General features: G+C 41.0%; 2 protein-coding genes across 12 annotated transcripts in view; both read right to left on the bottom strand.

Annotated features, from left to right (window-relative positions):
* Positions 1 to 6,114: 6,114 nt before the first annotated feature.
* Positions 6,115 to 12,920, bottom strand: dkc1 (dyskeratosis congenita 1, dyskerin). 2 transcript variants are annotated; one of them, XM_041972509.1, is made up of 15 exons: positions 12,789 to 12,920; positions 11,424 to 11,476; positions 11,260 to 11,346; positions 10,132 to 10,223; positions 9,868 to 10,052; positions 8,748 to 8,812; positions 8,462 to 8,588; positions 8,184 to 8,314; positions 7,837 to 7,980; positions 7,648 to 7,768; positions 7,345 to 7,463; positions 7,169 to 7,272; positions 6,881 to 6,923; positions 6,638 to 6,805; positions 6,115 to 6,503 (listed from the first exon to the last, which is right to left on the bottom strand). In XM_041972509.1, the coding sequence occupies exons 1-15, from the start codon at positions 12,802 to 12,804 to the stop codon at positions 6,447 to 6,449; spliced, it is 1,512 nt and encodes a 503-aa protein (XP_041828443.1). In that variant the 5' UTR covers positions 12,805 to 12,920; the 3' UTR covers positions 6,115 to 6,446. The 2 variants fall into 2 exon arrangements, with proteins under 2 accessions (XP_041828443.1, XP_041828444.1); XM_041972510.1 differs by lacking the exon at positions 12,789 to 12,920 and adding an exon at positions 12,190 to 12,206.
* A 1,414-nt stretch (positions 12,921 to 14,334) lies between these two features.
* The window catches only part of ntmt1 (N-terminal Xaa-Pro-Lys N-methyltransferase 1), a 28,275-nt gene continuing 17,714 nt past the window's right edge, over positions 14,335 to 24,895 (bottom strand). For 3 of the 10 annotated variants that reach the window (XM_041972513.1, XM_041972512.1, XM_041972511.1), the window contains one exon: positions 23,510 to 24,497. In XM_041972513.1, the coding sequence (XP_041828447.1) occupies positions 24,263 to 24,497 (235 nt within the window). In that variant the 3' untranslated portion in view covers positions 23,510 to 24,262. The other 7 variants (XM_041972517.1, XM_041972518.1, XM_041972515.1 and 4 more) reach the window with 7 other exon arrangements.

Here is a 24,895-nt window from a genome sequence, read left to right as displayed (position 1 = left end):
TGTGTATGAGGACGGGGCTGGGTTCAACCACTAACACACGGTATCTGAGCTATCCCAAGGCTTCATGTCATCTGCTGAATGACAGGCAGGGAGGGGTGAAAGTCAGTAGGTGCAGGCATACAAATATAGATATAAATATGCATTTATTTATATATATCAACCTGAACCTGAAGGTTTTGTTTGTCTTTTTAACAAACGGTACAAAATGGTAAACCATCAGAGCTCTAGGACGGGTTTATTTGAAAGAACTTCATATTATTATCGTGCATTTTTATTGCTTGTATTGCTAAAGAAAACTGCTAAATAATGTCAATATGTCTAATGAGACAGCAGTCAAACAACAGAATTCATAGTGTGTACTTATTATAAAGTGTTACCCAGTATTCTTTAACACAGGTTTATTCGTAACATGAGTCATTTTTATGTATTTGACTTGTCGGGTGTATTTAAATATATTTAAATATTTATATTTATAAATATTTATATTTAAATATATATTTAAAGTTTCACAGTTATGGACTGCTATGATCTTTCATGACTAAGTTTCCATTGATTGGCTGTGACTGTGAAGCAAGTATTTATTTGTTTTTGACCTTCTTGTTATGTTTTGTTTCCCTGCTGAGAAAAAGGAAGAACAATTAGACTAACAGTAAAGAGAACAAGGAGCGTAATAAAATCCTAACACATAAGGGACAGAATGAAGTAGCAGCAGTCCAGAGACGGTGACACAGTCACACGGCGCTCCGGTCAGCTAATAGTAGCAACAAGGCAAAGGGCAGCGAAACACATCACAACACGTGTTGTGGAAAAAACCCAGGGAGGGGAAACTCCAGTTATAACAACAACTTTACATGCTTTTTAAAATTTATTTCTACTGTTTAAGTCTTCATATCGTTATTTACATCAGCAGCCGGTGAGCAGGCTGTCAGGGAGAAACAGTTGCATTCAAACACGTTTGTACATCAGAGCTTCACAAGTCTCAGATTTACAGGCTCAAATCTGGTGCCAGCTTACGTCCTGAGTGATCTGATTACAAACGGACACACTAAATATATGTGTGTACATACTTGGGATGCACTGAGGAACTATTTCTCCAAGCTGCTTTTTAACTGCCCATGCACTGAATTTTCCTGAGCTGAGTTTGTTTCTGTTAGAGCTGCTTTAATGGAGCATAGCCGGACTAGATGTCAGAGGAAGCTGGGACTGGTGTTATTGAAGAGCTCACATAAGCCACAGGTGCATAGCAGGCAGCAGAGTTGCCACTTTGTGTTAGCATGTTAACATTATACAAGGCTCCAAAGGGTCTTCACCGCTGATTGGCTCTGATCCGCAATTGTACATCATGTTTGTTTCAAAATTCCAACCAGCCCACGTTAGATGATAAAGTATGATAAAAAAAAAACAGCACAGATGGATCAAATATAATTTCAAGATTAAGAAAAATTAGCCTACATAAAGTTTTTTTTTGTAAAGATAAATACAGTTTTGTCAAACCCACATGTTCCTGTTTCCTACCCTGACAGTTGTCCTGACTCTGAGATAACCTTCCAGGCATCAGCATCATTTCCATGATGCAGAAAACACCGATCGAATCTCAGACTTTGACAGTGAAAATGGAATCAATTACAAAACTTGGAATATTGTGAAATTTGTTCATATGTAAATAGTCTGTATTTATATAGTGCTTTACTTTACCTGGAATGATACCCAATGCGCTTTACATCATACACACATTCACCCATTCACACACACAATTACACACTGATGGTGGAAGCTGCCATACAAGGCGCTCAACCACGACCCATCCGGAGCAATTTGGGGTTCGGTGTCTTGCTCAGGGACACCTCGACATGAGCTCAACAGGCTGACGACACAGCCGGTAACCCTCAGGCTACAGGACAACCGCTCTACCCACTGAGCCACGCCGCCCCATAATGTGCCCCCCATAAGTGGATGTTATTTGCTATCCACACCTGTTAATAGCTTTTCATGGTGCCTGAATCAAATGAACAAGAAAAGCTGGACAAGAGTTGAATGAATTTTGACCTCTGCAGCCCCCCGTCAGAACTAATGAGACTCGAGTCTCCCCCTAAAAGTTCAACAGTGGCTAAGAGGCTGACAGAAAGTCAGCAGACAGAAGTTGTTCAAAAATTAAGAAATCTCCCACAGGAGCCTCCACAGTTTATGGTGAAGCATCAGGCTGAGAATATACTGATAAACAAGCACCTGAGGCTGCCCTGGAGAAGATCCATGAAAAAACATTAGTCCTTGTTGACTAAAGACTGCCATGTGGAAAAACTAAAACAACCAACCGTGTTCTGGCTGGTTTAGCAGCCATAAATATAACAGAATAGGACCTGCCTTTCACAGAACTGAGCTCTTCATAAGATCATCCTCATGAAGAAGATTAACTGTAAACCTGGGGAGGGAAATCTGCTGGAAGCAGCACAGCTTCACCATCCATTTCACAGTTTAAATGTTTACATTCAGTCAGTCCATTGAAGCTAGACCTGTAAGTTTGTTTTTTAAAATAATGCTTTATTTTCTGCTTGGTGTTAGAGTCAAATAAAGACAGACATTGTTCTAAACATCATTGTTGTTCACAATAATTCAAATAACCATCAATGTTCATGGGTAATGATTAAAAAGCAATCCTCAAACCTTTGGTGGACCAGCAAATAACTGATGTATATAAATACTTTGCATTGTAGCTGTGAACAAACATCTGTGGAGGACACATTCCCTCTCAGCTTTAGTCTCTAGGCCCAGCTGGATGTTATTTTCTCATGGTCAGCAGTGTTAAAGTAAGTCAAAGTTTATTTACAAAGCACTGGTCATAGATAAAAATCTCAGAGTGATGTACATAAAATGGGTGCAATAAAACAATAAAATAATTTCATAAAATAAATAACAACCACCAAGTAAAAGCTTTCCTAAATAAAATAGTCTTCATCTGCTTTTTAAGAGTTTTAAGAGAGTAAGAGTCGACCACACGAAGGGACCGGGGCCGGTCATTTCAGAGTCTGAAGGCTACAGTCTGAAAGCCAGGTCTGCCCGGGTTTTAAAACTGGTTTTTGGGACCTTTAGGAGGATTTGGCCTGAAGACCAAAGATGCGTTCTGAGGAGTAGGGACACAGCAAGACAATGGGGCCTGACCATGTAGCCTAAAGTCAAAACTACGTCCACTGCTACATCACACCTCTTTCTCATTAGAGGTCTAAATAATTTCCATCAGGTTTTTGTCATCTTTGAGCCATAAGTAAATAGAGTGAGTGTTGCTGAAGCTGACACACAGAGCTGTAAGCGACACACCCTGGAAACATGATCATTCACCAAACATGATCATTCATTTCTTTTCACCAAAAACCCAGCATGGAAAAATCTGATATTACAGAAGCTACAACAGAAAGAGTCACTTTGTCTAAAATTAGCACATTCACTCATTCATTAACATGCTGTCTTGTGTTGAATTTCTTTAAAATGTCAATTTAATTAAGATGGTATAAAACGTGAATAATCCATTGTAAATGTATAAATATTCAGAGAAACACACAATACCGTACAATGATTACATGACTCAACTTTGTATAAAGCCACACATTATTCCACTGGGTACTACAATGTATAATGTGTATTTTTATATGGAATAAAGTTTCTAATATATTTAGCAGCTGTCATGTCACAGCTGTATGTTATCAAGTGGAATTAAGTGCTCTCACTCTGACTGCAGGAATTTGAGATTGCGTTGCCATTTTTATGCTTACGGGACCCAAAAATAGCAGCAAGCAACACGTGTGTGCTGGTGCTTTCAGATCAGTCCTTGAGGAAGACCAAAGGACTTTTTAGTAAGGCAGATAACAAGCAGCCTCCCTGCAAACTAATGAGAAGCTGTCCACTCCACACACACAGAAGGAAACACTGCAGAAACATAGCTTGTCATACCTGGGATCAGTGACGATATTTAAGACCACATCACTTACTCTTGTAATACTCTAAACTTTTACATAAATAAAAACATTTAGAAAATTGCTAGTACTTACAGGCAGCAAAAGAATTTGGAGGGGGGAGGGGGCTTTGCAGATGGACGTCCAGCAGTGATGAACTCCTATGTGGACAAACAGGTTTGTCTCTGTCACTGTTGTTGGAAATGAAGCGCTTGGCAGCAGCGTTTAGCTGATCTGGAGTCTGCAGAGGTCCAGAACGGGACGGACTGTCACTGGAGAAGCCAGAGCCATGGCAGGGCCAAGCAGAAAACTCACAGGAACACTAAATATAGAAACAAGTCAGAGTTCAAGCACCCACCACCCCCTTCTGTTAGTTTGGCACCTGGGTTGAAAGTTTAGCCTCAGTTGGAGCCTGCAAGTTAACTTTAAATTTATTTACATTTAATTATCATCCTTTAAGTTTATGGACAATATAGCTTAAAATAAAGAATATATATATATGTAAACTATTTATTAAAATAATATAAATAATTGTTTTCTAGGAAGAGAAAAGGTTTGAACTCGTCCAATTGGGGTGTTTGTTGACTCCTGTCTCGTACGCATGCACATTCACAGAGCTGCGACAGTAAAAGGAAGTTACGTGCAGCAAATTGTGTCCAATAGGATAAATGTAAGATTGTACGGAGCATGAATCAGAGAAAAATAATGAAACATTTCCATATTTATAAAATTTACTGTAGATCCACAGCAAACTATGTTCATGTCTGTAATTTATTCTTTGTTATCTACTTTGGAAACGTAGTGATTTCTCTACAAATGATGTGATGAGGAAATGGAGGGAAATCCTAATGTTTGACGACTGGACCCGGTAAACTTGAGAAGAGACGTGTTGCTCAGATCTTTTGTCACAATACGGAGAAGATGTATTCATACTCAAGTGCAGGCACAAATCCAATGCTTGGTCAGTATCAGATGGAAGATGCAACTCTGACTCCGCATCAGAGGTCATACGTGTCTGTGTCACACAGTGCTGCTGGTGCAGATGTGCAGTTAGTAGGACACAGCTGTATGTCAGCTCTGTCCACAGAGGAAATGCAGCCATGGGCTGGGTAGAGCTCCGGAAACATGGAAATTACTTTGGGTCGACCACTTGGTACCCTGTCATTCGTCATTTGTCCTGGCAAAATATTATGCATAAGAAACCAAGTGCAGTACAGCAAAGCCTCCTTATTTGAGATTTAAGTTAAAAAGGTATTAAAATAAAATATGGTCTATAATAAACACAAGTGTTAACTGCAAACAAGCAAACAACAGCATTAACTGTTTATATTACAGGAACCTATTAGCAGTTGGTTTAACATTGCCCATTTCAAGCCCCCTAATTTGGCCCCTCAGCAAAGCAGCAGCAGCATCGATGGACGTCTGGTTCTCAGAGTTCAACTCGTATAGAATTACGTTAGAGACGGGCGTATCCACACATCAGCCAGTCAAATCATCAGAGTACACAGAGTATGGCGATATCACTGCTGATACAAAACATTTGTTTTCACTTCTGAGTTTTAGACAATAAAACTGCATGCAAAGCCGCAAGTGTTTGTCCTCTGCATCACATGACTACGGTAGCCAATCAGATGTTGCGCTGCTGTTGGATGAGGTTTTACTTATTTTACTGGTTTAACATAATTAGTGTTCATCTTTTATTACTTCCACATACATTGTCCATTTAATAAATGTGAATTCTATATTAATCTGTAGTTCATTTTATTTAAAAAATATTTGAATAGCATCTAAGTTTTAATGTTCTTGAATTTTATTTACATTCCATATTAACGATTATTACCCACTGAAGAAACAGATTTTCCTTTAAGGGGCAAGAATATCAATATTGGTATCGGTATTGATGAAAAAGTACCATAAACTAATGGCATCGTTTAGGCGTCTTCCACAGATAGTGTAACTATCTTTGTAGGTGCCGGGAGTTAAAATACAGCTTGCTTATGTCACATATTGTCATTTCTATACGGGGCTGACAAAGGCAGGTTTATCTGCGTGAAAAGGACGTTCAGGCTGCGTGATAAATCGGTATCGATTGTTTTCCCTTCAGTGTTTCCTAACGGGCTCCACGAAAACCACGCCAAGCATTATAATGTGAACAAACTGAAAACTGAGATGAATAATGAAAACATTTTAATTTTTAAGTTTAGAAAATGTAAAATATTTACATGTGAGGGAAAAAAACCCTCAGAAATAATATTTGTACAAAAGTTCATCCTCTTTTCTGCTTTCAGGCTAAATTCCCCAAAACTTTGTTAGATTGTTTCTTTAACGCCGTCGTCGTCTCCTTCGGTCCCACTCAGGATGAAGAGTCGCTGCTTCAGGCTGAAACTAAACATAAAACCTAAAGCAGCTTAATGTTCGTCAGATGTCTCCGTGACGACGTCCTCTCCGCGTTCAGGCTGCAGACCGGATGGAGGAGACTAGTCTTCAGCTTCCAGTCCATCATCATTCTGACGTTTCACCTTCTTTCTGTTTCTTCTTCTTCTTCTTTTTGACACTTTCCTGCAGGAGATTAAACTCAGGATTTACAAGCTCAACCTCTTGGAACCTTTAGTTTCCATGACAACGGTTTATAAACTAAAAAACAGGCAAACATTTCATCCTGAATCCGAAGCTGTTCGTATGTAAAAACAAACCTGTGCAACTGGCTCCTCCTCCGTTCTCTCTGGCTCCTCCTCCTCTCCCTCCTCCATTTTTATCCTCTTTTCTTTTTTCTTTTTCTTCTTCTCTTTCTTCACCTCCTCTGCAGATGGCGTGGTGGGTGCCGTCGTCTCACCGTCACTCTCCGCCGCCTCCCGTTTTCTCTGCCGATCAGAGATCAATATGAAAAACGTTCTCCAACAGGAAGCAGCTTCCACCCCCAAACCAAACTTTCTTACCTTAGCTGGAGCTTCTCCCAGCTCCTCCTTCACCTTGGCAACGCTGTAAAGAACAAAAACCTTCATGAAGGTGTCTTGATTCACATTTGTGACAGTTTGTTTTCAAGGGAGCGACACCCCCAGACCTCGTTGGGGTGGGGGTGGGGGGCTCTGCCCTGAAGGTTTCTGTAGCAGACTGACTCCCTGAGGGAGCACGTCAGCTCAGACAGGGATAACTGTCTGCAGGTCACCTGACCAGCGTCTCGTTGCAGCACACTGTTTACATGTGAACTCCCCCACCAGGCGTACCTGTAGTCCACGTACTGGTCCTTCCAGTCCTGCGGAGTGCTGCCGTTTGGCTTCCCGTGTTTGTCCAGCAGCCCTTTCTGAATCATCATCTTCTTCTGGCTCGCCTGATAAAACACACGATCAATAATCTAGATCTGCTTTCATTTCCTACCGATTACAAACATCTCCAGCTCTACCTTTGGTCCCAGACCCCACTTCCGAGGATACGTGTCCCGCTCCATGATCACCCTCTTTATTTTGGCCACAACTCCGTGGTCGCAGGTGGAGATGACGGCTGTAGTCATCAGCGCGACGGCTGGACAGAGACCAGAATCAGGAAATCAGGAAATCATCTGATTTCAATTAAAGTAAACATCGATGCTCAGAGTAGCCATCAGAGTAGGGTGATAGATCATCAGGTCGCCACGGCCCGAAGGCTGCTGGAGATACTCCGCTCATCATGTGGCTTTAATACCCCCACCCCGCCCAAACCGTCTCACCTGTGCAGATGGCTTCGCCCTTTGTTGTTATGACAACTATATCCTGGTTGATCTCGATGCCGTCTTCATACCTGAGCACACCTGGCAGCATGATCTTCGCGCCGTAACAGATGGCGTTCACCTGTAGACAGACAACCAATCAGATCACAGAACCGGCAGACCTGGTTGTGTGTCAGGAGGAAGACTCACAGCGCTGTCCTTCATCACCAGGCGGCGGTGCGACACCAGCAGCTTCTCCAGAGGGAAGATGACCCTCCTCAGATACGACTCGTCCTTGTTGTGGTCAAACTGCCACTGAGCGTCCAGAACGTCATGCATCGTCACCATGTTGTCCTGGAAACAAACACAGTGAGTGTCACCTCGCCAGTTGTGACATCATCATGTCAGCAGCGCTGAGGTTCCAGTCTGGATTCACGGGATCCGCTGGGTCTCTGCTGCAGTTCATGTTCCAAAGTCTAATTAACAGTCCAGCACCAAGCAGCAGGACTGGACTCAACACTTTGGTCATGTGACCTCAGAGGTGAACACAAACTGACCGTCTCTCCCATAACTCCCGACCGGACCCTCCTCAGCTCCTGCATCTGACCTCCGACCCCGAGCAGCAGTCCCAGGTGGACACACAAGGTCCGGATGTAGGTTCCTGCTTCACAGCTGACCCAGAAGATACCTGAACACACACATCAGGGTGACGTCAGCTGACATGATAGGGTGAGAATCTGCTGTCCGGTTGCTTCTCCGGCTTTAGTTCTCCTATGTGATAACTAGAATAATCCAACCGTCTCTGCTATAAACCATCTTCGAAGCCCATCCTTACCGAGCCTTCTCTCCGGGTCGTACTCTATCAACTTGCTCTCGTAGATTGTTCTGACTCTCAGCTGCCGCTTCACGGCGGCAATCAGCGGTGGCCGCTGGAACAGAGCTCCGGTCAGCGTCTCCAGTGCCTGAAGACATCACATTTATTGTCATTACACTCAAACGCGCTGAAGACAGGGTCATCATAATCATTTTATTCATCTAAATACTGAAACACACAGAACTGGTCCTTGTCCAGGGGTACAGGACTGGATGAGAACTCTGATAAGGTGCTGGGTTGGACTTACCCGGGCCAGAACATGTTCGTTCTCTAAGGCGTTGTGCAGCCGAACGATTCCCACATACTCCTTACCTGCAACACACACACACAGAGGAGATTTTACACACCTGTCAGATGAAGACAACATGAGGGGGTCTGATCTGAACCCAGTCCAGACCACCTTCTGGTTACTTCACTTCCTGCAGAACTAATCAACACTCGGAATGTCACAATTACTTAATTTCACAATAATCGTTTTAAACGACAAAGATCCTCATGACTTCCCATGTGGGATCATGTCTGAACCATGACGTCAGGTTAATCATGCGTGTGCAACAGCTTGTGTCGCTTCGTTTTCCCGTGAAAGTACAGCAGAGGAAGAGTTATTCCCTCCAAAATAACAGAATAAATCAACCTGGTCGGATTTCTTTGCTTCTAGAAAAAACTGAGGCAGGTGTGATTGTGAAGGAAATCCATCCAATAAGTTTCACCTCCTGCAGGAAAACCTGCAGCTCTGTAGCACCAAGAGAAACGTTCGTAACTGGTTAAATGATGCTGCAACTCTGACATCACATGTTATCCTGCTACTTTCATAATTCTGTTTGACTCTGGCTGGACTTACTGCAACATGACCAGTTCACTGAACGTTAAATTATTGGTCCGTGCTTGATTGTCTGTAGGAGAAACAATTACAGATATATGATCTTGTTTCCTTATTTCCACTGTTCTAGTTTTATTAATGTGTTAACAGCAACTATTCGGCTGAAGGACAGCTGGAAGTCAAAGCTAGCTGCTGTAGATGTTTTTCCTGCTTTCTAAAGAAATGTTCAAAACCATTTTCATAACGTAGTCTCCAGAAAGAAGTCTCCCATGTCCGGGTAGAGGTCCTGACGCCTTTTCCACAGTTAATATTTAGGATTTATCATCAGACCGGATTTAGTTGGAATGAGACTTCTTAGTTACTTTGTTATATTATTTTGTTACGTTGGCACAAAAAGCTACAAACAGATGGGTTCATGTGCTGGAAATTAACGTATAATAATCATGATTATTTCTTTGATAATCTAGATAATCTAGGTCTAGAATTCGAACATCCCTACTCAGCATCGCCACCACACAGCTAACAGGAAGTGGTCATCAAAGCGTACCTGCGCTCTGCTGGGACTTCACCAATCTCGTAGCTCGGTCAATGCAGACGATCAGACAGCCCGTAACCTTCGGGTCAAGCGTCCCACTGTGACCCGTCTTCTCCACCCGCAGAATCCTCCGGATCCACGCCACCACCTCGTGAGACGAGGGGTTGGCCGGTTTGTCGAGGTTGATAAAGCCTGACCTGATGAAACAGGAAACGCCATCATTTCTATGTCTGACAGGAAGTGAAGCCATATCTGCCCGACAGAAAGTGGAGCTACCTGACATAATCCGAGATGTTCCTCTTCAGGGGGTTACTGCCGTTTGGCAGAGGCGTGTAGTGAGCCGTCCGAATATTCAGCTTGTGGAAATTCTGTAGGAAATAAAAACAGGTTTTTCTGAGATTTGCTCCAGACTGCATTAAATACAAGTCTCTGTGTCCTCAGATCCACAGCAGGCGAGTTGCTCTGCAGTCGGAAGAGAAACAAAATCTCTGTTCAGAAAATAAGCAACACTCACGCCCGAAGACTGCGTGACTAGCAGATCTGAACAAGTTCAAAATCATCTGTAGAAGCTGTGATGTACAGGTAAAACTAAAAACATTAGAACACACAAAACTATTTCAGTAATTCAACTTAAAAATGTAAACAAATATATTAAATACTCATATGCAAAGTGAGATATTTTCGAGCATTTTGACGATTATGGCTTACAGCTTTTTCTGAAATCATAATGTCAGAAAATTAGAAGAGTGTGAGAGAGGCTACAAGACTGAACTCTAATCAGCTATTTAATCCAAAACACCTGCAATGACTCCTGAGCATTTAAATGGTCTCTGTCTATTTCAGTAGAATCCACCATCATGGGGAAGGTTGCTGACCTGACACCTGGGCAGAAAACCATCACTGAAACCCTCCACAAGGAGAGAAAGCCTCAAAATGTGATTGAGAGCATCCAGCTTCTTTTGCAAAGTGCTGCATCAAAGCACATCAATAAAAAGTTGAGTGGAAGGAAAAGTGTGGAAGTAAACGAGCCACCACACAGACAGATCCTGGACCTGTTTAAACTTTCTGACGTTTGTCCCGACTGACCCACAAACATCATCTCTGATAAGCGGCTCAGAGAAGTTCGGCCCAGTCTTGGTAAAATGTGATCAGAACAATAAATCGTCTTGGCAACGGCCGAGTCGCGTCTCTCTCCATCAGGTTACAGGCAGTAATCCTGCAGAACGCAAAGACAACGCCAGCAACCAACAGAGAGCCCCGCCTCCAAAACGGAGGCTGAGGCCACGACAGCGTCAGGACTGCAGCACTCAGAGAATGGATAAACTGGTTCATCATGTCACATGACCAAGACTGGCACCACATGCCCAAGACTGGCGTAACATGACCTGATGGATGAAGTCTGACCTTTAGGAGGAGGGGCCACTGGGACGTGTCCAGGGAGGCGACTTTGGACTCAGGCTGAATGAAGAAGTCTCCACTCCGTTGGATCTCCTATTAAGACACAAACCATATTTTAACTCTGGTCACAGGAAGAAATTAATCCCGTAGTCAGTAAACATCTCACTGACCCCAACTTCTTCTTCACTGACTTTCTTCTTCTTCTTCTGCTTCTTTGCGGACACTAAAGAGATAAAATGTCTTCAGTTTAAAAACAATCTGAAAAATATTCACATTAACAACTAGACAGCAGTAATGTCAGAGCAAACATTTGCCCTCCATGCTCAAGTCCGCTGGTTCGATTCCCACATCGGTCCCAACATGTTCTCTAGAATTTATTTTGTTTAAAATTAGAATTAAATTACTTTCATTAGAAAATGTCTTCAGTTTGTCGGAACCTAGACCGGAACCCTAGACCAAAGATCCAGTTCCGAATCCAGACTGGCGATCCATGGTGTAGACCACAAATTGGCTGTTTTGGAGATGTCCATTTTTCCCGGAGTTGGTACAACCTGAACACCAATTACCTGGTAGTGACGTCATCTGCTCTCCACTGCTCATAATTAGACGCATGGAACGCACCACACTAAGTACCTAGTCCAGGATCCGATCCACGGACCTAGTCCAGGATCCGATCCAAGGACCTAGTCCAGGATCCGATCCAAGGACCTTGTCCTGGTAACTGTTTAATCAATGCTTCCGTTTCCTGCTTATTCTAAAAACAATCTCATTTTTTTCTAGTTTGGAGGAACAGCAGCAGGAACCACGTGGTCTGCTCTACAACACGTGGGTAACATGCGGTTGCTAGCACCCTGAGCTAACAGGCCTCTGAACATGTGCACGTGGCCTCAGACAGAAACATACAGCAGGAGATGTTTAACATGAACACGGATTTACTTCTGATAGATTCAGACCTTCAGGGTGTCGGAGACAGAAACGGAAAGCACTCGACCAATCATTCAATCATCCACCCATCTGAGGCGCTCCGCGGGTCGGTTAACTTTTAAAATTAGAAATTCACCTCTGTTTGGATCGATGCCTCAGAACCGGAACTTAAACACGAACCCTGATCCAAGCCTGCAGAACCGCCACTTCCCCCTCGTTTCATACTGAATCAACACCGGAACCACAACAGAAAACTAAACACGCAGCATAACGTAGAGCAGGGGTGTCCGGCTCCGGTCCTCGAGGGCCACAATCCTGCAGGTTTTCAATGGTTCCCAGCTCCCATACCGGACTCAAATTAATGAGTCATTGTGCAGAACTTCGTAGGCTGTTGAATTTCATTTGAGTGTGTTAAAGCAAGGACACATTTAAAACACGCAGGACAGCGGCCCTCGAGGACCGACTTTGGACGCCACTGACGTTGAGCATGAAACGCACGGAGACACATTCGTGGAAGTCTAGTGGTCGTTAAACTACAGATTTGGTTCGCGTGGTTCTGTTTTACGGCAAATTAGCTCAAACTATGTCCGTTAAAAACGCGGATCACTTACCCTCTACATCCGCCATCTTTCTCTGAGAGACTGCGCGCGTGCAGCAGCAGAGCGAAATACAGCGTCTTCTTCTTCGTTGGTGGAGCAGCCAGGACTCAGCGGCGGAGTGCTTCCGCCTCCCGTCGGCGGCGCCCCTTTGGTTCACCAGCACAGTTCATTTACTGGTTTATAGATCAGTTTATAACTGGTCCATAAAACACCGGACCGGCCGGGGCTGTGTCCAAATATTCCTACTGAAGACTGAATTTACTGGTATATCTCTGCTGCCTCGTCAGAAAAGAATACGATCATTCAGATTTATGCCATGAAAAAATAGTTTAAAGATTATTTATCGACATAGGTACGGTTTCAAGAAATGATGGCATGGGTCTTCAAAAATCATACCGCATGAATGCCGGTAGGACGCCTCGACATTGTAAAAAATAATTGTATCTATCAATTTATTAGGCTTAGCCTATATAATGATGAAAAACTCAAAATATTTTACATTTATTATATATAATTTCTATGAAAATACATCAAATGAAAGTTAGTAATTAAACACTGAGTTGAGAGCATTTTGAGATCATGGATTTATGGGCGTGTCCTCTTCGAGATGTCCGCATGCGCAGAAGAGGTCTTGCTAGTTTTAGATGGGTCAGTGTGATGTTGTAAAAGAGTTCCAGCGGGAAGGTGTTTCTGCTGAAGATGAGCAGATGTTAGCAAATTCTTAAACAGTACATTTCCTACTGCACTAAAATAGCAAAAGAGAAACAATTATATTAAAAGTGTGTTGAAATATTTTGGCTATGAATTTATAAAGAATAAATTTTACCATATCAACATTACAAATAAATTCAAAGGGCCGAGTACTGTTTTACCAAATCAACGACAACTCTGGATTCAATAAATGATGAAACATCAATGTAAAAAGTTGATGACATTATAAAAATGTTGTTGCTACAATATCCATCACTCGCTGTTTGTGCTGTGATGCTCCCACAGATGGAAATTAAAATGTCCACAATTGATTTGTTTAAAGGAACATCCTTAAAAATGCTCCCATTCTTAGAATGTAATTATTGTTGTACGAAATATACTAACGCAGTCATTTTTCAACACTAATTTATGTCAGGCCACCAGATTCTTTTAAATATATATACAGAATAAACAGTAATACAACAGCAGCTCAAACATTCAATCAATGCTGCATGTTGAGCCCTCTGATGACTGTCTTTCTCCTATATTTACATATTACCTCAGTTGGTTCGACTACCAGGGTAACCGGGGAACTGAAAAACTAGTTCTGAAAAAGGGCTGTAGAGTTCAGGTTCCCAGTTCCACATCCGGGTTACTGCTTTACTCTGGTCAGGTGTGAGAGAGTCTGGGGGGTTTCTCAAAGGGAGCAGAGGAAGCCCAAGAAAGCAACTACACTTAAAAAACCGGCCCAAAAACCCACGATTTTTACCCAGAACTTGACAGAAAAACAAGCGGACTTTGCAACACTGCCCATGTCCAAGATGCACACAGCTGCTGGTTGCTGCTAGTAACGGACAAACACACCATGTATGTAACGAAGTTACTTTATTTAAAGAGTAGTGCATTAGAGTATTAGTTACTGACAAAAGTAACGGCGTTACTAGCCAACACTAAATATAACCAACATGGAAACATATCTTCTTCTTGTCGTACTTTTACTGGAAATCCATGGTGGACTTTGTAGAGTCCAATCGGCTCTTCTGTGATGCAAATACGTGACTCCTTCTAAACGTGGTAAACAGAGTCTGGATTTCTGAGTGGTGTAAATACAACCTCACCCAAACTTTAATTTATGGACTTTAATGTGAAAACGTCTGTGTAATACAGTCTGGAAAGGTTTTCCTAAGAAAAAGTCTCAGCATGTGAAGTTCCAACAGAAGGCTTCTGCTTCCATCTTCTTTTACTGTAGTTTTCCTGAGTTAAAGAGTCAGATTTCTCCCACTGACTCCCCACGCTCGCTGTAGAGCTGCTCACATCTCTTTTCCATGTTACTAAATACCCAAACTCACCGTCACTGGATCCAAATTCATATTTAATAAAGTCTACCGCAGAGAGACGGCTGGGATTAATTTATTTGTGTTAAATCTGCAGCGTTGTGTGGGTCGCTTTAATTTCCCACCCTTTCAGCCCATTAGAGAAAAAAAAACCTCTCCCAAAATCTGCTATCAAAACAATATAGATTAATATGTATTTCTACCTTTCAGTCAACTTCAGTCCTGATTAAAACTCTAATTATTTTAACTCTTTAAATGCCAGTTTGACTACACGATGTTGCTGTTTTTAATAAAAAATAAGTTATTTTTCATAAAATACATTTCTGGGAGGTGGAGATTTTTTTAAAAATTAATTTTAAACATACTTTAATAAAGTAAGTAAGTAATAAAATAAAAATAGATTTTGATCTTTAAAATCCCCCTTCCATTATATGGAAAATAACTAATTTTATGTTTTTAGATTCTAAAACCAGCAACATTAAATATGTATTTAAAGGATTAAACTATTTTTAATAATTTTGTATTTTTTAGTTTTAATCAGGAATGAAGTTTAATGCGTTAAAAAATATGACTCTGTAAGGTCTTCATAGCAGTTTTTGGGAGAGGACTTTTTTGTCCTCTAAGGACCAGAAATGGTGGTAAATTTGTCTTGTAAAAATTTCAATTGGAATTCCTAAGTTATTCAAGAGAAACACTTTCTTAGAAAACAATCATCCCATACGGGGAGACCCAACCAGAATGGAGGCCAGAAACTGAGGGGAAAATGACCGTGAAGAAGACTAAGCTGCATCCGGCAGACATCCAGACGTTCTCTCTCCTTGAAGGATTTCATGTTTGTGTGCAGTAAAAAAACGATTTAGCTAAATGATCATAAACTGATGCTGAAGTCTGTCATCTGGTGGCGGCACAGCATCAGTCAGAGTTAGAAACAGACAGTAAAACACGCTCCTGGCTACACAAGCATGTTAGAAACGCCCTTCCCCCATCCTCTATCTGAGGGCCAGTGTGTGGACTTGATAAATCTCCTTTGGGAAGTCCATCTGTTGCTCCTCGTGGATGATTCGGAGGCCCGCTCTGCCCACGAGGCTGCGAACTATTTCTAAATCCCGACAAACGCTGCTGTCAACCTCATCTGGGACCACGCCTTCATACGACACGTTGTCTTTGATGACGATGAGGCCGTTGGGCCGTAGCGCTGTCTGGCAACGCCGCAAGAACTCCACCAGATGGTCATCTGTCAGGTGGCCTGAAGGTGCGAAAGGAAAAAGATGTTCAAGTTTAACAGTTTCACCAACATTTAACCACATTCTTCTGCATTTCTTCATCATGCTCTCCTTCATATCGTTTATTTTACCTCCAACTACAGCTTTTGTAGCATCAACAAGACTAACTCTTAAAACTCCAAAGCATTTTTTTTATTTTGTTTATTTATACATACATACATATATATATATATATATACATATATATATATATATATACATATATATATATATATACATATATATATATATATATACATATATATATATATATATATATACATATATATATATATATATACATATATACATATATATACATATATATATATATATATATATATATATATATATATATATATATATATATATGACCACATGTAAAAGCTCCCCTATTTTATTCCCTTACATTATCTGACAGAACCAGCAGATGAACGGGCACTTCATTTACAAAACACGCTTCTTGGCAAAATGATGCCACACAGGGGGCAGACAGCTTAACATGTTGACTCCACCTGCAGCCACAGCACAGCTGAATACCTTCAGCCCTGGTAAAGATTCTCTAAAAGACTCACTTTTTATTCTAAATTATGCAAAAAGTGAAAATACGAACTATGCATCAGTTAATGAAGCTGTCATATGTGCTTGACAGAATCTTCTGACATTTTAATCAAAAACAAACTATTTTAAAAATTACTCAGCCGTCATTTTAAAAATCACTGGCCTGACTTCTTAAATTAACTCTTCTCAGTTGTCAGATTATGAAGCTAATATGATGTAAAATGAATGTATGAATAGATATTATTAACAGAACTTTGTAGAAATAACACACAGATCAACAGTGACCAAGCCTTTTCTCATCTCATCATTCTCTCAAGTCTTGGCTTTCAGGAGAAAAATTTGGCAAAGAAACAAACACACAACAGAAACAATTTCCATGTTTCCACTTTTCCTCATTTCCAGTTATTTATGCTACTATTTACCTGCTATCCTCACTAAACCAACTTTTTTTATGCTGAAAATGTGATAAATACTTATGTTATTATGGATCACTCAACTGTGTATTTACCATTTAGATACTACATTTTGCAGCTGGATTGTAAACTATCTGGACGGGATATAAATGTCTAGAAAATGTGTGTAGATCACATAAAGGGTAAGCTATCCATCACTATTCATCCCACAGAGCTGTACGTGAACGTTCCTAAGAAACTGGGTATGATATAAGTGAGGACCGAGTCTGACTCACCGATGACCCACTGGATCCAAATTACATCATAGCGTCCACTCTCAGGAACAAAGTCTTGTAGACCACAGCAGAAATAGTTCCCCACCCTCTTGCCTTCCTCTCCCAGGTATGGCTTAGCTTTGTCCAGGAACTCCTGGGTCACGTCCACCAGGTCCACAGTTTTAAACAGAGGAAGCAGCAAACGCTTGGTGATCCTCCCAATACCTGCTCCACAGTCCAGAGCACAGCCGGGGCCCGTCTTCCCCTCCCCTTCCTTCAAAGGACAGAACACCGTACATCGGGTCAGAAAGCCAAGATATAAGAGATGCAAATGAAATCCAGCACTTCCCATCACTGAATGTGATGACACCTGAGTTTTTCTAGTCGATTTGACAGAGAATACAAATATCACAGATAAAAACACAATTGTGTTGCAGATGAAGGTAGCTGATGGATTCAGAGAGCATCTTACACCAAGGAACTTCTTCAGAAAAGCTTTGGATCCGTTTATATCAGTGCTTGAGATGCTGCCGTAACCTCCCAGCATGCCATCTACTGTGGGAGAGACCTCCTTCCAGTAGTCCTCAGCGTTGGAGTAAAATCTGGTTTCATTCTCTGCGATGTCCCCCATCCTGTCAAATGACAAGACAACTACCAGAATCCAATCTCAGAACCATCAGCTAACAGCTAGCATGTGATGATGATTTTTCTACATTTATTTAAAAGCTGTTCTGCGAAAGGGAAATCTGGTATCGGTTAACTGGATATGACCTAGCTGCACCAGAAGCCCTCAAACATCCACACCTGACTGGAGATGTCAATCATCAATAGATGGACTCCTAGAGGAGACAGAAAATGAGGGATAAATTAAACTTCCTCTGACACAAAGAAGCTATATTAATAAACTCAACTTCAACTATTGTTGTAAAGCGCACGTAAACAATCTGAGACTCCAACCTTCAATTTTTACATGCATTTAGGATTATTTTCATTCTTTTACCACTTTATTGTATTATATTCATCACTTTTCTGCTCATATGTTGTATTATTGAACCACCTGTTCATTAGGTACTGTCATTTATTGATATCATGGTTTAACTAATGAGTAGATTAGTAGATAAAAACATTTCTGTAGCTTTTTTTTATAACGCTATTGTCTGAAAAAATATTTGTTCCCATCATTACTTCGGTGGTTACTGCTTTGTCTGCAGCTTTGTTTGAGCTTGAAGGGTGAATAATTAGACATCTAATTTTTCTGCTGTTTTAAGAAGAGGATTGTAAGGCAAACAAACACAGACACACCTCAGCTGTCAGAAGAACAGCGGTAACACAACCAGCAGATTTAACTCCCAGGCCTGACATGGTTTTAGCCTATTATTTTGTTTTATCAGCTGTCTTTATAACTAGGATCTATGATCATTACATACATACATGGTGTGCTTAATCAACCTTATTAGGTCTGTCGTGAACATGGCACAATCCATTCCTCTCACTACAGCATAGTATCATATCTTTATAAAGTGTCTTAAGTATCATTTACAACACAAACTAACCTAGATCACACAGATGTAAACACATTTAATCTACACTGTAAGGTCTAAACTGTAATAACCCAGTGACGTGCTCTGACAGGAACAGTTCCAGCTGTCATGACCTCTCAAAGTTAACACTTGTAAATTTAGGAAAAACTACTAAATTTAACCTTATTACACCCAAATGCTTACAGCTGTATGAAGTTTGGCCCCAGTAATTTAGCACATTTTGGTTTTCGCTGGACTTCTACGACTTTAACACAGTTTATTTATCCGTTTTGATAGTGTTAATTACAACAACGATCACCTTTTAGGGTCCTGCACGTGCTGACTTACATGGTCAACTAGCTGTTTAGCTAACAGCGTTTCTTCCACTAAAATACCGACTCTGTGTTTCCTAACTTGGTTAAACCGATCAGACTGTCCGATATCACACTAACCTCTGCTTCCTTCACCACCAGGTCCCTCCAACCAGCTCCAACACGATCCCGGTGTGGATAAAGCCGTTTTCTATTTGAGACCATCACCACGCGCAGCGCGTCATTTCCTTATTTGGTTTTTACTAGCAGTGGAGACAGCGCCTCCTACTGGCTGACGTCAGTCACGTGGTCATCTTCTCCTCTTACAGGCACAACCATAGACTGTATATAAATTATATGTGATATGTTGTGCATATTCTGTTAGCTAATCCAAGTTTATGATGTTAAAAGGCTAACTGATCATTGTGCAATTATGTTAGCACAGCGGAAAACTGATTAAAGAAGCAATAAAATTGGTCTTCATTTAGCTAGTTCAGTATCTGAAGCTTCAGCATTTGTGTGTGCAATTATAGTCTCAAAATGGCCAGAAAAACATAACTTTCCATTGAAACTCGTCAGTCTACTCTTGTTCTGAGAAATGAAGGCTATTCCATGAGAGAAATTGCAAAGGAAGTGAAGATCTCCTACAATGGTGTGTACTACTCCCTGTGGTTCAAAGTGGTTCTAACCACAACAGGAGGAGAAGTGGGAGGCACAACTGAGCAAGAGGACAAGCACATCAGAGTCTGTAGTTTGAGAAACAGACACCTCACAGGTCCTCCACTGGCAGCTTCATTAAATGGTACCCACAAAACACCAGTCTCAACATCAACAGTGAGGAGGCGACTCCAGGATGCTGGCCTGCTAGACAGAGCAGCAAAGGCCACATCTGAGATGGACAAAAGAACACAAACACTAGAGAGAGGAAGACTGGAAAAATATGTTATGGACAGATGAATCTAAGTTTGAGGTGTCTGGATCACAAAGAAGAACATTTGTGAGACGCAGAACAAATAAAAAGATGCTGGAGCAGTGCTTGACGCCATCTTTCAAGCATGGTGGAGGATATGTGGTGGTCTGGAGATGCTTTGGTGCTGGTGAGAAGTGGGAGATTTGTGTAGGGTAAAAGGGATATTGAATAAGGACGACTATCTCTCCATTTTGCAACGCCATGCCATACCCTCTGAACAGCACTTAATTAGAGCCAATTTTGTCTTACAACAAGACAATGACCCAAAGAAGAGCTCTAAACTATGCAAGAACTATTTAGGGAAGAAGCAGTCAGCTGGTATTCTGTCTATAATACAGTGGTCAGCACAGTCACCAGATCTCAAACCTATCGAGCTGTTCTGGGAACAGCTGGACATCACGGTGCGTAAGAAGTGTCCATCAAGCCAATTCAACTTGTGTGAGGTCCTTCAGGAAGCATGGAGTGAAATTTCCTCAGACAGCTTGAATGCCAAAAGTCTGCAAGGCTTTAATTGCTGCAAATGGAGGATTCTTTGATGAAAGCAAAGTTTGAAGAACAAAATTATTATTTCAAGTACAAATCATTATTTCTAACCTTGTCAATGTTTTGACTATATTTTCTATTCATTTTGCAACCCATTCGATTCACAAAATTTTAGTTTTCATGGAAAAAACATTAATTTTATTATTTTACATTTTATTTTTTTACATCATTTTCCCCAAATATCTACATAGAAAAAAAGTCTATCCACTTTTTGCAAAAGATTTGTTTTCTCATTCTAAAATCTAAAAATAGAAATAAAATGCAGTCTTTAAAAATGACAACACATTTCCTATAGTAGATATTTATCAAAAATTATAACTTGTCTTTTTTCAAAAGGTCTCATTTGCAGCTCTAAATGAGTTTTATTTAGCCGGGCTGAGGGAAAAATGGCTCTTTGGACCGTAAAGGTTGCAGACTGCTGGCATAGATCTAGTCCTCGTCAATTTCTTGTTGGACTTTTTCAGATATCTTTAGTTGTACAATACAAAGAAGGTTCTGTTTGTTTGAATGCTGAACAGCCGGGCCATCTTTGTGAAAAATGTCATTTTAGTTAATATTAATAAACAAAGGACATATTACTGGAGAAAATTGGTAACAAGTCATGTTTCTTAAGTACAATTTCTTTATCAAAATCAGTTTATAAGTCTATCTAGAAATTATTCCAGAACAATGTCACATGAACACATGAAGAGTAAAAATAGAATCCATGTGCCACTGATAGCTAGTTCAGCCTATAAATACTTAACTGGCATCATTGCTCAATCCTCTGAGAAGTGTTGGTTATTTTTCTGTAGGAAGCTGTTTGTGAGGAAATCGCATCATCTCAGTGTCTCCTTGTGATAAAACAGGATGAAAACTCAGACCTGGAATCAATGAGCAACAGAAATCTGGAATCTTCTTTCTCTTAAGGAAAATCTCTGAGATTACATTACAATCATTTATCAGACGCTTTTCTCCAAACTTACACCTGAGAGTAGCCAGTAGCCTACTCTTTCCCAAGGACCCAACTGGAAGGTGTTAATACTCAGCCTGCTGTATATGTCCTCTGTAGGTTTTTTAGATTTCAATGAATTCAAAATTTTGACTATATAGATTCTGTGTAGTTGTAATGAAGTTCATGTCTACACTGAGATGAGTTGAGGTTTTAATCATCAACATTTTGGAGCCTTAAAACTTTGAAACAGGTCCCAAAGTTAACAAATGGGAGTCCTGGTTCTGGTCCATGTACCGCGGTTTAGTGAGGTCGGTTCCGGTCCATGTCCCGCCGTTTAGTGAGGTCGGTTCCGGTCGACGTACCGCCGTTTAGTGAGGTCGGTTCCGGTCCATGTACCGCGGTTAAGTGAGGTCGGTTCCGGTCCACGTACCGCGGTTTAGTGAGGTCGGTTCCGGTCCATGTACCGCGGTTAAGTGGGGTCGGTTCTGGTCCATGTACTGTGGTTGAGAAGCAGCAAACTCTCAGTAAAACATGTAAATCAGTTTTATTAAACACTCATTTAAAACAATAATGTCAAACAACTTAAAAGCTGTTGTTTTTCTCTCCACAGATAAATAATTTCTTGTCTCTTCCTGGTGTTTTAATTATATCCAACAAGACACAAAAAGTGGTGGACTATTACTGTGCATAATTATTAGGCAACCTAACAAAAACCAAATATATATCCATTTCACTTATTTTTTTACCAGGGAAACCAATATAACAACTCAAAATTTACAAATATACATTTCTGGCATTCAAAAAAAAAAAACAAAAACAAATCAGTGACCAATATAACCACCTTTCTTTGCGAGGACACTCAAAAGCCTGCCATCCATAGATTCTGTCAGTGTCTTGATCTGTTCACGATCAACATTGCGTGCAGCAGCAACCACAGCCTCCCAGACACTGTTCAGAGAGGTGTACTGTTTTCCCTCCCTGTAGATCTCACATTTGATGAGGGACCACAGGTTCTCTATGGGGTTAAGATCAGGTGAACAAGGAGGCCATGTCATTATTTTTTCTTCTTTTAGGCCTTTTCTGGCCAGCCACGCAGTGGAGTACTTGGATGCGTGTGATGGAGCATTGTCCTGCATGAAAATCATGTTTTTCTTGAACGATGCTGACTTCTTCCTGTACCACTGCTTGAAGAAGGTGTCTTCCAGAAACTGGCAGTAGGACTGGGAGTTGAGCTTGACTCCATCCTCAACCCGAAAAAGTCCCACAAGCTCATCTTTGATGATACCAGCCCATACCAGTATCCCACCTCCACCTTGCTGGCGTCTGAGTCGGAGTGGAGCTCTCTGCCCTGTACTGATCCAGCCACGGGCCCATCCATCTGGCCCATCAAGATTCACTCTCATTTCATCAGTCCATAAAACCTTAGAAAAATCAGTCTTATGATATTTCTTGGCCCAGTCTTGACGTTTTATCTTGTGTGTCTTGTTCAGTGGTGGTCGTTTTTCAGCCTTCCTTACCTTGGCCATGTCCCCGAGTTTTGCACACCTTGTGCTTCTTGGCACTCCAGTGATGTTGCAGCTCTGAAAAATGGCAAAACTGGTGGCCAATGGCATCTTGGCATCTTCACACTTGATTTTCCTCAGTTCATGGGCAGTTATTTTGCGCCTTGTTTTTTCAACACGCTTCTTGTGACCCTGTTGACTATTTTGAATGAAACGCTTGATTGTTCAATGATCACGCCTCAAAAGCTTGGCAATTTTAAGAGTGCTGCATCCCTCTGCAAGACATCTCACTATTTCTGACTTTTCAGAGTTCGTCAAATCTCTCTTCTGACCCATTTAGCCAAAGGAATGGAAGTTGCCTAATAATTATGCACACCTGATATAGGGTGTTGATGTCATTAGACCACACCCCTTCTCATTACAGAGATGCACATTACCTGATATGCTTAATTGGTAGTAGGCTTTCAAGCCTGTACCGGTTGGAGTAGAACAACATGCATAAAGAGGATGATGTGATCAAAATACTCAATTGCCTAATAAATCTGCACACACTGTAATGTATAAAACGATGAAGACAGCAAGGTTAGACACATCAGTCACCTCCAGGGAGAAATTTTAAAACTGAGTACCATATCTGGTCAAACACGCTGCCTCCATCATTATTATAATACCTTAGTTTTTTCAGAAGGTGTTTGCCATTTTCCCCAACGACAGGTCAAACATGGGCACAAAATCTTCCTTAAGAAGACGACTGCTCTCCCTCCTGAGCTACAGCTGTCCCTCATGTATGCTGGCTGATAAAGTAAAGCACTAGTAACTCCAATAATGACAATTTCTTCCCAAAAGCCACTGAAAACCGGTGAAAAATATTCTTTCAGAATGAATAAAGTATACATCATGACCAGAAGGAATCCATCCAGCTGCTGATAGTGGACTTGCAGCGACTGCAAACTGTGTAGTGTTTTGAACTGTGTATGATTGTGTCTGGCATTGACTGAACAATCGTGTATATCCATAAAACATTCATGCCCAACCTCATCAATTTACCTTTAAACTTACTGCAATGACTAAAAAATCTTCAGCATGCTGAACATTCATCACCAGTCTGAGATGCTCTTCAGGTGTTTGGTCATTTTAGACTCTGTCTCTGTAGCAGCAGGTTTTCACTCAGATGTTTGTGGTCTGACTCTGGTCAGACACATTTACAGGACAGCGGGTCTCTGTGTGAGTCAGTGATGACTCGAATTCTGTGATTGGTCAGTTTCTGCAAGTCAGAGATCAGCTGCAGCAGATGTGGACTCGGCTTATAAACAATCCAATTTGGGTCATTTGGGTCGGGTCTGTAGAAGGAATCCAGAACTTCCAACGTGCTGAGAAACTGAAGGTTCTGCAGATGCAGGAAGTCCTCGTCCAACACACGATGATGTCTGAGAGACAGAAACAGAAAGAACAGGAGGGTTGTTAATATTCATATATCTCTCTCTCTCTCTCTCTCTCTCTCTCTCTCTCTCTCTCTCTATATATATATATATATATATATATATATATATATATATATATATATATATATATATATATATATATATATATATATATATATATGTTGTCATTCTGAATGTGATGGGGACAGAGAGGGTGTGTGATTTATATTGTTAATCATGTGTTTTACCTGTTATGGGACCTTGGTTTTAAAGTATTTTGAATTGATTTTATTGACACCCTCTGAAGCCAATCAAGCCCTAAGTAACGAGCCCAATTACAGACAGGTGTGAGGGGTTCTGAGGGGATTTAGGCAGAGACAAAGAGAGAAAGGAGACAGTTGGGA

Source organism: Melanotaenia boesemani, chromosome 20 (genome assembly GCF_017639745.1).
Source record: "Melanotaenia boesemani isolate fMelBoe1 chromosome 20, fMelBoe1.pri, whole genome shotgun sequence".
Taxonomy (NCBI): domain Eukaryota; kingdom Metazoa; phylum Chordata; class Actinopteri; order Atheriniformes; family Melanotaeniidae; genus Melanotaenia; species Melanotaenia boesemani.
Note: the sequence above shows the minus strand (reverse complement) of the source record. Positions and strands in the feature narration are given on the sequence as shown.